General features: G+C 36.9%; 1 protein-coding gene and 1 long non-coding RNA gene across 6 annotated transcripts in view; one reads left to right on the top strand and one right to left on the bottom strand.

Moving 5' to 3' along the window:
* Positions 1-1,465, top strand: part of LOC123790181 (uncharacterized) — a 66,024-nt gene extending 64,559 nt beyond the window's left edge. For 2 of the 3 annotated variants that reach the window (XR_015724522.1, XR_015724521.1), the window contains one exon: positions 912-1,465. This is a non-coding gene — a long non-coding RNA (uncharacterized LOC123790181). The remainder of the gene's footprint in view (positions 1-911) is intronic. The other variant, XR_015724523.1, reaches the window with a different exon arrangement.
* Positions 1-16,420, bottom strand: part of MAP3K1 (mitogen-activated protein kinase kinase kinase 1) — a 73,092-nt gene that overhangs the window by 26,617 nt on the left and 30,055 nt on the right. For all 3 annotated transcript variants that reach the window (XM_045794321.2, XM_087862140.1, XM_087862139.1), the window contains exons 2-3: positions 5,656-5,806; positions 2,639-2,839 (exon numbers count right to left, since the gene is read on the bottom strand). In XM_045794321.2, the coding sequence (XP_045650277.2) occupies positions 2,639-2,839; positions 5,656-5,806 (352 nt within the window). The remainder of the gene's footprint in view (positions 1-2,638; positions 2,840-5,655; positions 5,807-16,420) is intronic.

Genomic DNA, 16,420 nt, shown 5'->3' on the forward strand with positions numbered 1-16,420 from the left:
CTGATAAACACATTTTGTGGGGAAAAGATCCCCAGAAAAAACGAAGAAAAACAAATGGGGTACTGATACAAGTTATACCATGAATGAACCTTGAAAACATGATGGTAGGTGAGAGAAACCAGTAACAAAACACCACATATAGTACATGATTCCATTTACTGTTTATGAAATAATCAGAATAGGCAAATTACGCATAGACTAAGAAAGTAGATTAATGGTTGCCTAGGGCTGGACAGAGACTGCTAATGGTCTGGGGCTTCTTTTTGGGGTGATGAAAATGTTTTGAAGTTGACTGTAGTGATGGCCACAACTCTGAATAGACCAAAAGCGAATGAACAGTACAATTTAAACAGGTGAATTGTACAGTATAGGAATTGTATCTCAATCCAGCCATTATTTAATAGGCAGTTATTAAAAAGTAAAAGAAAAAACAAGTACACACGTACATGCTATATGACCTAAGTATTCAGACCATGGATATGCTCACAGATGTGTAAAATGATGGGTGCATGAAAAGTATTTTTGCAGGACTGTTTTTTAGTAATGAAAAGAAGGAATATACATGTCCATTAGTGTATGCAGTTCATTAAATAAACTGATTTATCCAGATAATGAAATGCTGACTTGGTGTTAAAAAGAATGAGGGGTAACTTTCACTAACATATATCCTAAAGTGGGGGAGGGAAGGGGAAATGCAATTCTGTATATACTTGTGGTAGACTTTTATATTTTGATAGCCCCTATAAACCACACCTCCCAGTGTTTTATACCCTTGTGTAGTCCCCCCCCCCCCCCACTGATTCTGGATTTGCAACTAGCATGTAACTACTTTTGGGCAATAAGTCATTAGGAAATGAGGCAGCTTTTTTTTTCTTTTTTTTTTTTTGGCTTAAGAGAAATTTGTTTTGTAGTTCCAGAGGCTAGAAGTTCAAGAGCAGGTGTCAGCAGGATTCCCTCTAAGGACAGAGAAAGAGAATCTGTTCCATGCTCTCTCCTAGCCTGCAAAACTTGGGTGTTGCAGCCCAACTTCCATGCTATGAGGAAGAGATGCCAACAGCCTCCAATGGTTGTGCCATATCAGTTGAAGCACCAGACACGTGAGTGAGGAAGAAGCAACTTGGATATCCCAGCTTCAGCAGATACCATGGGGAACAGACAGAAGTCATTCCTGCTGAGCCCCACCTAATTTGCAGATTCATGAGCAATAACAAGATTGTTGTTGTTTTAAGTTTAAAAAAAAAAAAATAGGGGCGCCTGGGTGGCACAGCGGTTAAGCGTCTGCCTTCGGCTCAGGGCGTGATCCCGGCGTTATGGGATCGAGCCCCACATCAGGCTCTTCAGCTATGAGCCTGCTTCTTCCTCTCCCGCTCCCCTTGCTTGTGTTCCCTCTCTCGCTGGCTGTCTCTATCTCTGTCAAATAAATAAATAAAATGTTTAAAAATAAAAAAATAAAAAAATAAAAAAAAATAGCTCATTTAAATGTGTCAACATAGAGCCAATAGATACTGTTGGGTATCTTGGACTTTAATGTAGAAAAATTTACTTCAAATTTTCTTCTGGAAGGATTTATATACTGATGAGAGGAAAACAAAATCTCCTCCTTCTGGTCATGATCTTAATCATTCTACCACCCACTCATTTGCTCTTTGCTCTTCAAGTTTAGAAAGTAAATTTTAACTTGCAATTCTGCCACTAGAAGTCTCTCTCTCTGTCTCTCAGAAAGTTAGCACATATCATTTTACAAATCTCTCTGATGTCTGATTTAATACAGAAGACAACTGGATTCTCATCTGTGCTTCTGCATTGAGTCTGCTGTAATAATGATGTTTTTGGTTAAAGTACATGAAAATGTGGCTTCACAAATATATGCAGCTGGAAAAGGTATTTTAGAAGACTCTTCCAATAATTATGAACACTCTTCTTTGATACTAGTCCCAAGAAGAGTGTGATATGGAATCTGAAACCACATCAACAAACTTCCTACTGTTACACATGGAAATCCAGATGGTCTGTCTTACACAATTTAAATAGATCATTTATCTAAGGATGACTTTGTTACATCAATGCACTGGTCATTGGGAAAATACTGGTTCACCAAATTATGCAGACTTCCCAAATGTTTTACACATTTCACTGTGCGAGACAGTTAAAAAAAAAAAATCACATTTGATAACATCACTGATCTTGTTAGAAAATTCAAGTATTGGGAAACTGTCAAGTTTACAGTGGTGGATATGAGTTTCCCAAAATTCTAATCTCACTAGTGAAAAAACATTTCAGTTGTCTTTCTTGAAGTTCCTTCCTTCACTTAACTCGTCTTAAGGAAAATGTCTGCCCAAAATACCCCAATTTCTGTTGTCATAGGTTTAATTTAGATGAATGCATCGGCTTTACTGACCACTGTAAATGTTAATGCAGTGAAAGAGGCAAATAACATTTCAGTTTTATTACAAAATTTGTTTTGATCTAATGGATCCACAGCAAGGGTCTCAGGACCTGCTCTCGTCCCCCAACCAAGGGTCTGTGGACCACACTTCGAGAAATGCTGCTCTAACAGATGGCTAGCCAGTCTTTTCTGTGTTATAAGTGTATCCAAAAATTGTAGAAACTGAACATACTTGTTGAAACGTTAACTTACAGGCACTGGGGAAACTCTTTTTCTCCGAACTCCCGGAGATTCCGACTTCACTGTGCGACCTGATGGGGAGCTGCTAGGAGAAGGACTGCGTCGGCCTTTGGGAGCGGGTGACGTGGTGCTCGCCGGGCCCTCTCCTTGAGACTCAGTTGCCAAGTTGTGAATTTCAGAACCATCTCCTTTAATAGGGATTGGTTTTACCACCTAAATTAAAATTCCAACATTCCGATTACTTAAAAATATAAAAAATAAGTAAATCTGAACACAGCAGACCAAGAAATGAACTCAAGTTTCATTAGACAATGTTATTCAACTATACAGATAATTTATCAAGTTTTATTTAGTATTACTTCAAATGATAAATGTTAAGACTATTTTACCCACAGATTTCATTCATTTAGGCTTTATCACTAGTTGAAATGTTATACATAATTTTAGAATTTAGTATTATCTGTTATTATGTGCCCTAAATCATTTAACATTCAAAATCAATAATCACAGGTTAGTAAACAAATGTGAAAAATAAGCACTTTTACCTTCTACAGTTAGTTTATTCAACTACATTCAACGAGATGTTTTCTTTTTCATTTCTATTGAGAAAATGCAGGATGTTGAAAACAATAATGGGCATAAATGCCCAAATAGCCTGATTAATATAAAACCATTTTTCTCTCTTTTTACAGTGTTATAGTAGTTTAGACACGCATTTCAGAATCATCAAAAGAAGCTACACATTTAAAGAGCGGTCTCTCAAGCAGAAAGGCCGGTTGCAAGACCTTTTGTTTCTCAACAGACCTAATCTAGCTCTGACCAAAAGGCCAAACTCTGTAGCCTTAGCCAACCTTCTCTGCCTTTCTCCCACTCCCCTTACACTGTTCTACTAGCCGGCTGCTGGGCCTACCACAAATGACTGACCTGTCGTCTTCTTGGGCTTTCACTCCCACTCTCCCACCTACCCCACATCTGCAGCCTGCGGCACACCAAGCAGCACACCTTCACCTGATGAAAACCCCCATCTTCTAAGGCTCGGTTAAAATCCTACCTTTTACAAATGCACACTTAACTCTATCAGCCGGACATTTTTCTTCTAAGTTGTTACTACTCTCTGCCCACTCCACACATTTGGCATACTGTCACATGCTGCTCTGTGATATTTCAGCCTTTATTTTTAAGTTGCATTTTCATAATTGGAGATATTTATACCTCATGTTTCAAGAAGGTCCTGATTTAATTTACATAAAACATAATACAAACAAAAGCAGACTTTCCAAGTAGACTATAAAATTCTTAAGGGTAATATGAAATCTGTGAACTACGAGATGTAGGGTAGCATAGCTGAACTTAAGGACTACATGTTTTTTGTCTTATTCCACACCTCTCTTTCCTCTTTACCTCTGTCCCATATACAGGTAATACACTTGAGAAAAAAAAGAATTTGGCCTTAAATAACTGAATGTCTTTAGTTTATATGTAATAAAGGACTGGCTTTATTGCCTTTTTCTCAACAAATTGTGATTTCTGCTTTATGGTATTCTCAAAAGATTTGGACTCTCCACCAGCACAAGGAGCTCCAGAAAGCAGCATGTTCAAACTTCAGACGGTTTAAACTGCTCAAAGGTTCTTTATATCAATTGGGCAGAAATTTACCCCCTTCTATAAGGTGTTTCAACAGAACTTTCTCTTTTCTAAGATGAATTCCTGATTTCTTCATCTGCATCCTCTGACATGATTACTAAAACAGTGAGGCGTTCTCACCATATTATTTCATGTGAAAAACAAATGAAAGAAATGCGGAAGCTTAGCTGGGAAGGAAAGGACTCATAGGTAATGTGGTAGCTTAGCTTAAAAAGCTGGGATATAAAGGAACAATTAAATATATTCTATATTAGCTCCATGGTTTAGCACCGTTGGGTAGAATGTGTAAGACAGAACGCAGGTCAATGATGAGGGAAGTCTATGTGGCTACTGAGCATTGGAAACATGGCTAATGTGGCTGAGGAATGAAATTTTTACTTATTTACATTTAATTTATATTTAAATTTAAACTTTAATAGGCAAGTGGGGGACACCTGGGTGGCTCAGTTGGTTAAGCATCCGACTCTTGATTTCAGCTCAGGTATGATCTCAGGGTTGTGAGATTGAGCCCCATGTCGGGCTCTGCACTGGGCATGAAGCCTGTTTAAGATTCTCTCTCCCTCTCCCTCCGCCTCCCTCTCTTAAAAAAAAGAAAAAAGGCAAGTGGGATGAATGTAGGGCTAGATGATCATACAGCTGAAGGGTTTCAACTGTCAAATGAGTAGCTTGCCCAATAACTTTTATGATTATACCCACCATCCCTTTGCCCTCCCCCAAACCTAATAAATCTTAACTTGTCATAAAGAACAAACAAAAAGCAAATAAAAACTTGCTGATACAAACTGATACTGGGAAACCTAACAATCAAGATCTACTTCCTTTACAAGAAAGACAAGCACATTTCATAGTATTTGTATACTTTAAAAGAAAATAACCATGGCAAACGATAGAGTATGCCTTTCTTTCCTAATCCTAGAGATCTAGGTTTTCTTTCCCCAAACCCTGGGCATCTTTTAAATTTACCTCAAACCCCATGAGTCTATTCAACCTTTTTGCTTTCCTGGATGATTTCTGGAACTCAGATCTTTGGATCCTACCTTAGAGAAAGAATATCAAAATAAAATGAGAAAAAACGCTTTTCTTTTTTGAAGTACACAATATAAATCTTTACTAAAAGGATTTTAGATACTGACAGTAGGGGGCAGTGTTGCTTTAAGCATTACCTCCCCAACCCAACCAGTTTAGCTTCTATAATAGTTTAAGGTGCTTAGTGAGCATAGTTTTAGCTGTATTTTGTTCCAAGTGGCTAGAATATCAAGCAAATGAAACAACTGCATTTAAAATCAAGAAGAAAAAAAGAAAAGCTTACAAGGATCTATTTATGCTTAATTTTGCATTTCCTCCTATGCTTTCATCCTTACATCAGGTAACCCACAGCTACTTACCACAGGGCCTCTCCTATTTCTCCTTTCCAGCCACTCATGCTTCCAGGCTGGCATACAGGTTGCCTTCAGTTTCTCCCTGATCATTCGTTCTTCTGGGCGATCATCCATCTTGTGCAACCCCTTGAGAGTTTCTTTATTCTCCATCTCACGACTAAAATGGAGGGAGAAACAAGAATGAGGTTAATATATAAAAAATAATTTCCAAGAACAAATAGTATTTTATACTTTCATTGGACATGTAACTAAAAAGGTAACTGCTAAAAACGGCCAAATGATTAAAGCCAAGTATGAAAGTATCACTGTGAATCATATATACTCTATCGTTCAATGTCACATGATAATGTGGGTTTAATAATGCCTTTAAAAAGAAAGGTCCTGTTTAGAAGGTACAGACTTACTAAACTAATGCAGACCTTTGTTCCCAGGTAGTTAACAAAATGGATCCCAAGGCGTTAAGTATGGCATTAATGAACACATTTGTGAATGTTCCGTTGTTTCCAGTTGCACCACTCTCACATCCTTAAGTATTTAACAAACAGATATTTAGAAGAGTACTTTACTACTCTAGGATTTCCAAAAATTTAAGGATTTCCAATAATTTATTCCAGCATTTCCAGTAATTTGCGTCAATATAGACTGAATCTGGTGGATATACTCATTTTCTGAAAAAAGCTAAATAAATACTTAATAAGCTAAGGGTAACCTAACCCACCTTCTATGATCCCACAATATTTGTTCAAAGCCTAAATGATTAAATTTGTATTCTCCCAACAATTCCACATCAAAGCACTGGGGATACTCTGTATATAAAAAGTAAAACTGGTACAAACACTTGACCTTTACTCCATAATATAGTGTGGAGTTACCAGAATAAAAGAATCTGGAAGCTAGTAACTTTTGAGAATTCTACAAAGCCTAAATAGTAAGGCATCCGCTAATTTCAAATACACTTATATCAACATGTGGATATACACAACAAATACAAAACACATATGCATGGATTTTAAAACCTGATTCATAAGGAAATAGTAAAAACATTTGGGAGAAGTAACAATTTTAAAAATACTAAGCTAACTTCAGTAACTATTTTGGACATTCTGTAAAGCTACAGAACAGTTTTGTTCTTTTTTTTACACAGATAGGAAAAGGAAATACTCAAGGAAATACCAGAGACGATAACCGCAAGCTGACTAAAAAAGTCAAATGCAAACTCCTCTAGGAATTTTCCAGCTAATTACAACCATAGAGCATCAGTATCTTCAGAGAACCAGCAAAAAAACTACTTAAAACTAAATATGCACTAGAAAGGAAATGGTTCATTGGTTTTCCTGAAGCATCAGCTCTGTGAGGGCAGTGGAAATCAAGTTAAATATCCCTGTGCAGAGAGACTGGTCTAGATAGTTTTAGGAATGCAAAAGAGCACAAAACATCTGAAACTTGCAAATGGTAATATTTCCGCTACACAGGCATAAGAAAACTGTCGAAAAGAGTAAGCCTATATGAAAAGAAAAAAGGTGAAGGTAGGAAGGAAGGAAGGAAGGAAGGAAGGAAGGAAGGAAGGAAGGGAGATTCTTTTATTAGAAGTGCCTGGCTCTTCTTCCTGCCCTGATAATAGTATAAAATATAACTTTTTGGGTGTCTAAGAGGAAGAGTAGAGAGGGAGGGAGGAGTGGGAAAGGAAGAGAGGAAGGGGAAAGAAAAAGGGAAAGAAGAGAATGAAAGAGAAGGAGTTTGGGGGAGGGAAAAGGGAAGGATAAGAAGGGGGGCAGGAAGAGAAATGTTTTCCCAAAATTTCATCCTGTTCAGTTACTACTTACCCAGGGAAACTCGGATTTACAGGCAACCCAATTTATGGGCTGGACTGCATACCAAAAATTCACTTACAACTCTCTGGTTGAAAAGCAAACACTTTCCCCTCCAGTAACAGTGTTGCAAGGCGTGGCTAGGTTCCCGGGCTAGTTCTCAAAAAATAAGTCACATTGCAGAACTACAGTGCAGTTTCACCCCAGAAGCTCCTGCACTCCTGGACAAAGGAGCTTATCTTCCCTTTGGTCCTAAATGTCTCTCCTCCCCCAGATTTGTTTTATGAGTATCTCTTCCCCATTCTGTATTTTCAGTGTCTCTCTCTCTGGCACTCACCCAAACACGAAGAAGACTGACCCTGTCTAAACAAATCTTCCTCAATGATGTGGCCTTCTTAAAGTCGGTATGATTTGCCTCTTTCCCTTTCCACTTGTTTGAAAATAGTGTAATCACTTGAACCAATTTCTTAATAAATAATAGATGAGCATATTAGTAGCTCAACTTTTATATACATCTAAGATTATTTCTTCAGAACAAATGCCGTGAAATGGAATTGCTGGGTCAAATTGTACACAAATTAAGATTTTTGGTGATACTGGCAAATTGTCTTCAAGAAAATTTATTTTCTACACCCCCCCCCCCCCGCCCTCCCAGGTCAAGTTGCCAACTTAGCTGGTCTGTACAAACAACAGGCTCCTGAGGAGGCTTCTTCACTTAGAATCTGACTCCAATGCAGGCTTCGCAGAGCAGCCAGGGTTACTTCCTCTATGAAAACCCTCCAGTGGTGTCCCCCTGGGTCGGACTAAAATTCAGAGTGTTTAACAGGTCCCATGTGGCCAAGCACCATCTGGTCTTACCTCAACTGAAGTCACCTAGACCCCCACCCCCTTCCTTGTGTTTCCTTAACCGCCTCAAAAACTCCAACATCTCTCCCACTGAAGACTTTTGCACACTGTTTCTTGTCTACTTTTCACCTCATTTCTACTCACTTTCTTCTACACCTCATTTCTACTCACTTTCTTCTACTCCTCAGAGATGGTTCCAGTCTCAGTTAGGAATCCCTAGTTCCATTCCTTCGTAGCACTGTACTTTAAAGTGTTCACTGCAATTTGCAAACCTGTTTCCCCACCATGAACTATAAATTCCATGAAGGCAGGGACTATTGTTTTATCCATCATTAAATATCCAACATCTAACAATGTCTGGATTATGATAGGTTTCAAAGCATATATTAAATGAATGATCATTTATTAACATATTTGACAGCCCAAAGGACCCTCCTAGTTTAAAAATTAACTCATGTTAATCTTTTTATAGTTCTGTATTTAATTAAGACTACATTTGTAATTTAGATTTTATTCAGTAGAGCAATTTTTGCTGTTCCTAAATTAACCTGCAAATATAAACCAAAAAGTTATTTCTAATGTTTTCTTAACTGATCATATATCATTAATTCTAAAATGTATATTTTTTTGCATTTTAGTATCTGTGAAATCTGAATGCTTCTTACAATCAAATGTTGTAATTTATGGTAGGATTTATATAAGATAATGGTTTAATTTATAACCAATGGAATCTTAGATTCAACGAAATATACAGTAAATCCTACTCTACTTGCTAGGAAAAAAATCATGTGTGTATGTATATAGCAGTCATGTATCTTCTTATCCAATTAATATTATAGCTATAACAGGAGACATCTTTTTTTTTTTAACACAAACTAATCTAAACAGATAGTTGCTAAATCACCAGATTAGAGGGCTTCTAATTCATTTTGGTTAAACATGAGTGTTTTGGAGAGTTATTTTTGCATTAGTACCTACAACCAATGCCTGTTATTTTAGCTAAAGTAATAGCTTGTACATTTCTGACTCTTTGACAAAACAAACATACATATTTTGGGAAACTACTCTGAAAACTTTAAAAATACATGAAATTTTAGCCAAATATGAGAAATTTAAACATTATTACAAACTAAGCTTTATCTTACTTTTCTGTTTATTTAGAAAACATGTTTCTGGCTTTTTTTTTTTTTTTTTTTGGTTCTAAACCTTCCTCAGAATGAATCTGTGATCAGCCTAGAGCTTCAAAGAACCTTTCTCCTCTGAGGTTAGATGACTTGTTCTGGTTCCTTTCTAGACCTACAGAATTTACCTGCTAACAAATGAGATGGTTCAATGGTCCCTTCTTAATGAAGCCCCTGGGTCCTCTGACTGCCTATGGTAACAACTATTGTTGACTCGACTGTCACTCTTAGAGTTCTCCTCTCCCTGAACTTCTAGGAGGTGATTTTTTCCCCAGTTCTGCTTCTAACTCTCTGACCGACCTCATTGGTATCATATACCAGACCCTCTTCCCGGAGCCCCTTAAACACTAGCCATCACTTCTTGAAGCACTAAAATACCCTTCTTAAGCACACCAAGATATTTCATACCTCTCTGCTATTGCAGATGATTTTTTTTCCCCTGACAGAACTACCCTGTCATCTTACATGCCTTCAGTAAAGAATTTCCTACTGCCAATCAATAGCAGTTGCCATTCCCTCCCCACTGAGTTAATATTAATTATAATACAGCATAAAGTTGAGTATTAGTTTTAAGTGTCTGCTTCCCTCACCACACTGGGAGCTTTTCTGGGACAGGTTACAACATCTTACTCACTTTTCTATCATCAGTAGCAAATGTCCTCAACAGGCCACAAAAGGCACCAGAACTGAAGCCAGAGGGCCTATCCAGCCAGAGCCACCTCTCCTTCCAAGGGTGGTGCCTGATGCTTGGGAGCACTGTGCTTTATACATTGGAACCCATCCTGCAGTCCACAGCTGGCCAGTGCAAGAATGTGCCCTGGTCCAAAGACCCTCTATACCGGATGGTACTGTACATTTTAACCACATCTGCCCACTATGGGTGTTTGACTGCAGGATACAGAGATAGTGTCACTGCAGGAAGAATGGCATCGAAATAGAGAAAAAGAGCAAAGTAGTAAGTAGGAACAATAAGACAGAAATAAGGGAGAAGAAAAAGAAATTAGAAGGAATGTGTGGTTAGCAATGGAAGGAAGGGAAAAAGCAATGCAAATAAACTTAAGAGTGGTACCTCGGTCCCATGATAGGCTGTTACACGATTAGAGCTACTAAAACTTCCCTGGGTGGTGAATAACCAAGTTCTCCAGAGGCCACGTACATGCGCTGCAATGGAGTAAACTTCATGGGTCCATTTTACTTTGCACTGAGATAAACCCTAATGTATCTCTCCTCCCTGCATCTCCAAAGAGCCTGACTATAGCACTAGTACAGCACACTGCTCTGGCACACAGAAGATATTAGAAAAACACTCAAAAATAGAATTCTACCAAGTTCATTATGATTTTTAAAAGGTATTTCTTAAATGGTTCATATTTAGCATGGAAATATGTATGTTAGTCAACAACTAGTGATACGGAGAAATAACTGCCAGACTTACGTCATAATAGAAAAAATTAATGTTACATGCCAGGCAAGGTGTTAAGTACTTTATAGGTATTTACATGTACTTCCCTCCCAATAACCCTACCCTATGAGGTTATTATCATCTGAGGCTTGGAGAAGCTGACTTACATGCCTGGGGTCACACAGTGTATAAGGAGCAGGAGTAGGATTCAAACCCTGGTCAGTCTGACTCTTGACTGCTATGGCAGGTCACTGTCAACTCTGATTTTGTTTTTACAGTGACTCAACATCAGATATCTGTACTGTTTATCTATCTGATGAGAATATAAAGTTTAAACAAGTTTTTACAATGGTGATTACTGTAAGAATTAAAGAAGCACATTAATTCTCTTCATTAATAGAGCACTTCACTGTAATAAGAGTATGTAATGATCATATGAAACCTTTCTGGAAACCAATGGAGTTTAACTTTAGTATATATAAACATTTCCAGAATATTTCACATTATGGATAACTTTATGTAGAAACTCAATTCTTTCAGTATCCAAGGAATCTCAAGGAACCCTGGAAAATACACTGAATTGTTTGGGATAGGCACAATTCAAAGCCACCCAACTGAGGTCCACTTGGGAAGTTCTCCTTAAGAGAGGAATTCATATATTAAAACCCACAAGCTTTGTGACCAAGGGGAGAGGGGAGCAAGGGAGGAACTATCTTCCAAAACAAAACAAGTCTGTTGTGGGACCCTTAAAATTTGAGTTTTCAGGTAAAAGTCAAGAGAAGGAATGACTTAGGTAAGAATGGGGAGAGTGTGTGGTGAAGCATAAGACTAACAACAGAGGCTAACAATCCCTTACCATGGACAGGGCACTGTGCTAACAGCTCCACATGGGTCACCTCAGCCAATTCTCATGACTTGGGACTTTTACTATCCCATTGGCAGATAAGAAAAAACAAACAAGGTTAAGTTATGTGTCCAAGGTGATAAAGTCTGTATGTGAAAAATACAGGATTTAAACCCAGATAGGAATGATTCTATGGTCTTTTATATCCTACAGATCAAAAGGAAAATTGAGTACTTACAAGTGCTTAAAATTTGTTGACCAAGATCTGAGGCCAAAATATCTGTAAAACCTCTATTTTCCCATAAGATAATTTCTTGAGAGATATGAGCTACTACTAGTGTTTTCCCTCTTCTGAGCAGGAAGAATTAAATAAAATCAATGGTTAGTCCAACTTCCCATCTTTAAGTAATACAGCAATTACAATATATCTAATATAAAATGGCTCACATGTATATGATAATTAGTCCCCAAAAGATTTTATTCCAATTTATACTCAGTAATATTTGACCCTGAGAACTAACGATGGCAAAACTCCTATTTATTTACAACGAGAAACAGGCAATTGCTTTTTTTCCCCCATAAAGAGTAACCGTCTTCTCTTTGGCACAACAAAGGACTACTGATTTCTTAATATGGGTATGGCCATGATATAATCAGTTTTATAATATGTGGAATCTCTATCAGAAGTTTTTATGGAGGAGCAGCTATTTCTAGTATTGTACAAATCTTCCTATTTAGTCCTTTGAAGGATACAGGCACAGAATTTCACCCTTAAAAAGCCCATGTTCTAGTTAACAACATCAAAGGTTAAATAATATAGAGGCCAAACAACAAAGACAATAATATAACTTATTGTCAACAATGATTATAAGTAGTTTAATACCACCTTAGTGACTCTGATAGATTCATATTTATAGATTATTCCAAATTATCTGTACATACTAAGATTCAGTTTATCTGACCTCATGGATTAGTTTCTGTTAAAATGGCACGTCATCTGAGTTTTAAGATTAAAATTATTCAGCAAAAATTACAAGATTTTGAAAAGTTGAACATGGTATAGAAACATGAGGAGTATATATATGAAATTAACCAAAATTAAACTATAGAATATACTAATGGGTAATCATATTGCAATTGCTTGTTCACTAGCTGACTTAGGCCAACCTAGACAAGGGAAGTGCAAGTGCTTTGAGGGCAGGGCCTTCCCCTGGCATGTCCCGCAGCTACCAACAGAGCACCCGGAGCAACAGATGCCATGGGCTCCATAAATAATTGCTGATTCAGAGTCTGAAGTAGCTGGTTATCATTTCTCCTGAATAAATATCTGGGAAGTAATACTGTGCAGATGTAGTACCCAGCAGACACACACAGCTTATTTAATCTGTAACTTCTACCACAAATTAGTGTCTCTGGGACATAAAAACAATTTCAAAGAGAACAAGAAGAATACTCAAAAGGTTTTCTGACTTCTAAATGAGTAATTTGTAAAATATTAGCTTAACAATCATTATGAAAATATAGTAACAGGGAGTTTACAAAAAGCAGAGAGCTACTAGACAGTATCAAAGCATCAAAGTATTTAAAAAAAAAGATTTATTTATTTTGGGGGGGGGCAGAAGGAGAGGGAGAGGGAGTCTTAAGCAGACTCCACTGAGCGCAGTGTCCGACGCAGGGCTTGATCTCACAACCCTGAGATCACGATGTGAGCCAAAACCAAAAGTTGGACACTTAACCGGCTGTGCCACCGAGATGCCCCAGTATCAAAGCATTCGTAAAGGTAGCAACTCCTCATGGCATTTTTTTGGCAGTCAATTACCAACCTAGTCTATGGAGTAACCTACATGCCTCAACAGCTCCTTTTAGTGAATTCAAGAGACTCAAAAAGGAAAATGTATTTTGGGACACCTGGCTGGCTTAGTGGAACATGGGACTCTTGATCTTAGGGTTGTAAATTTGAGCCCCATGATGGGTGTAGAAATTACTTAAAAATAAAATCTTAAAAAAAAGAAAAAGAAAGAAAGAAAAGTGTATTTTAACTACATGGTTTTACATTATATGTTCTTATATATGTGATAAATATGTATGGATATATTTAAAGAAATTGATACTCAAGAGAATACTGAAGTAAGTGAATTATTACTGGTAATTATAACTGTTTTAAATTCAAACACCATTAATATTTTTTAAATGTACTTAACATATTGATAATTACCAACTAAGACATTATCACGATGAATGGACGATATATTATTAAGTGAAGAAAGAAAAGATTCTAGGTTGTTTTCTTTTATGAACTGCATTTTTGTTTAATTCTACTTAAAACTGTTTTATGATTAAAAGGCACCTTTCTTGATCACAAATATCCATAGCAATATTCAAATATGAGTTTGATAAAACTGCTTTGCAGGAAAAGTAAATCTTGTGTAATTAACACACAAGCCTTTTGGATGGACTTCAGCAGCTTCCAAAGTTACATACTGAAGGTAAAACAGCAAGGTTAGACTTTCAGGTAGACATGTTTATATATGAGTAAATATCATCAAACTAAAGGGGCTGTGTTTCCTGTGCCTAAGAACCACATAAACCAAGAACAAGATACTGTTATAAAAATAATGTTCAAAATCACTCTTAACACTTGCCTAGTCCCTGGAAGAATATAAAGCAGCAATGCAAAAACTTGATTAAGAAGTTTCCCTGGTACATTCCTATCTCTCAGAAATGTAATGGCAGATTCCATTAAAAACTACCATATTCAAGTTAATTAATTAACCACAAACAGATCAGTCTAATATGCATTACTGATGACATCACATGGTAATGGAACTGTGATATTCTATCCAAATCTGGGGAAAAAATTACTCTTCCTTCTAAATGTGCTAATAGATGAATCTGAAAATCAATAAATTTATATCAAATGAAAATAATTGTATATACTTCATCAAGCCAGAGGATATATAAGATAATAATCACATGTACTGGCAAGTGTGTAATTGACTGGTCAAGAGAATGTCTACAACAGAAGTTAAAACCTTCCAGGAGGCAGTAAGAATTTAAAGAAAAGTAAAGGAAAGAAGACAAGTCAAGTTAGTAATCAAGTTAGTAAGGAAATAAAAATCTTACAAGATTAGCAAAGCACTCCAAGAGAAAAAGCAGAGACAGTGAGGGCAGACATCTTTCCAAGTTAACACCCCTTATGTACTGGCATAAAAAAACAAATCAGACTCCAGTGAAACACATGCTTTCAGTTCTACGATGACTTGACTCAAGTTCAGTGAAATTCACTGACTTGTCACAAATTATGAACTAAAATGAAAGAGTAATATTTATAGCAGACAAGTGAAAATTGTAAAAATGGTCAGAACTGAACAGAAACGAGTTTTATGATTTTCTAAGATTCATCAACTCACAACATACATGAAAACCTTAGTGACAGAAAAAAATGAATGCTGTTTTTCTAACAATGACAGACAAAACAAATGGACCGAAAAGTTAACTAGCTGCCAGTAGCATGTTTATTACTTATTTTTCAAAAATACTTTTTTTACTCATCAAAGTAATGACCTTTGTAACAATATTTCTAAATACTTCTCTCCTGCCCCCCATCTTTCCAGGGAGAAAGATGCAGGCTATTCTTTTCTTTGCACCCACAAACTTGGGAGATCTACCAGGCTTAATGTAAACTAGTTTTTGAGAGCCAGTGTTTACGAAGGGAATGTAAGACCAATATGGTCCCATTTCTCATTTGTTCCTTTCCAACAAAAACCCATGAAAGCTTCAAAAACTTTTAATCCTGTAGGTTTGTATTCTTTGATATTCACTGCTAAAAATTCCACTGTTTATTCCTTCCTTTGTGTGTCCTTGATACTGGACGAAGAACCTTTAGAAACCTTTGAAAAAAATGGGACGTATGAGCATCCTCTTCCTTAACTGTTGAACATAGATCAGTAAGCAAGGAAAAGGATGCTAATATTTTATAGTATTTGGCTAAATGTGTATTTCCTTTCAAGAATTCCCCCTTTGTGCTACATAACAAATCTAGGATTGGGAATGTCTAAATGACAAATGATGTGTTAGTGAGCTTTTACAATACATTAGAGAAGTAGATTGGAACTCCCTACACCACTACTGTGGGACAGTTCCCAGCAAAGCACTATGTGTCCTGTCCTTCATCTAGTAAATAGTTCATGGTTCAAAGCAGGTAAGGGGATGGGGGGTTGTTGGAAGGGATGGCTGTTCCTTCACCATTTTGCTTTTCATCAAAAAGATCCCAAATCAATGTTATAAGGAAGCTCTGCTGTATGCTTTTCTTTGGAACCTTCTTCAGTGGGTATGCAACTACATTTTTACTAAGTCAATTATTTTTCAAAAAACATGGCAGCTTAGTTTGAGTATTCTTTTAAGAGATCAAATGAATAAGGCTAATAATTGGAAAATTGGTCTGTTACTGTACATATTCCCTGCTTTTAAGAAAAGTTGGTTAACAGTTGAATATAACATTTTGAGTGAATACCATCCATGTTAATAAAAAACCCTTGGGCTGTTTTTAAAGTTCCCAGATTAATGGAGAAGAGAGTATAGCACTGGATGATTACAGCACAAAGCCCTCTTACAGCCTTTGCTAGGAGAATGATTTCTTTCAAATGCCGCAGAACAGCTGATAGTATTTCTATAGTACTTCCTTCTAGCT

Source organism: Ursus americanus, chromosome 5, assembly GCF_024610735.1.
Source record: "Ursus americanus isolate L20-20 chromosome 5, mUrsAme1.1.p, whole genome shotgun sequence".
Classification (NCBI taxonomy): domain Eukaryota; kingdom Metazoa; phylum Chordata; class Mammalia; order Carnivora; family Ursidae; genus Ursus; species Ursus americanus.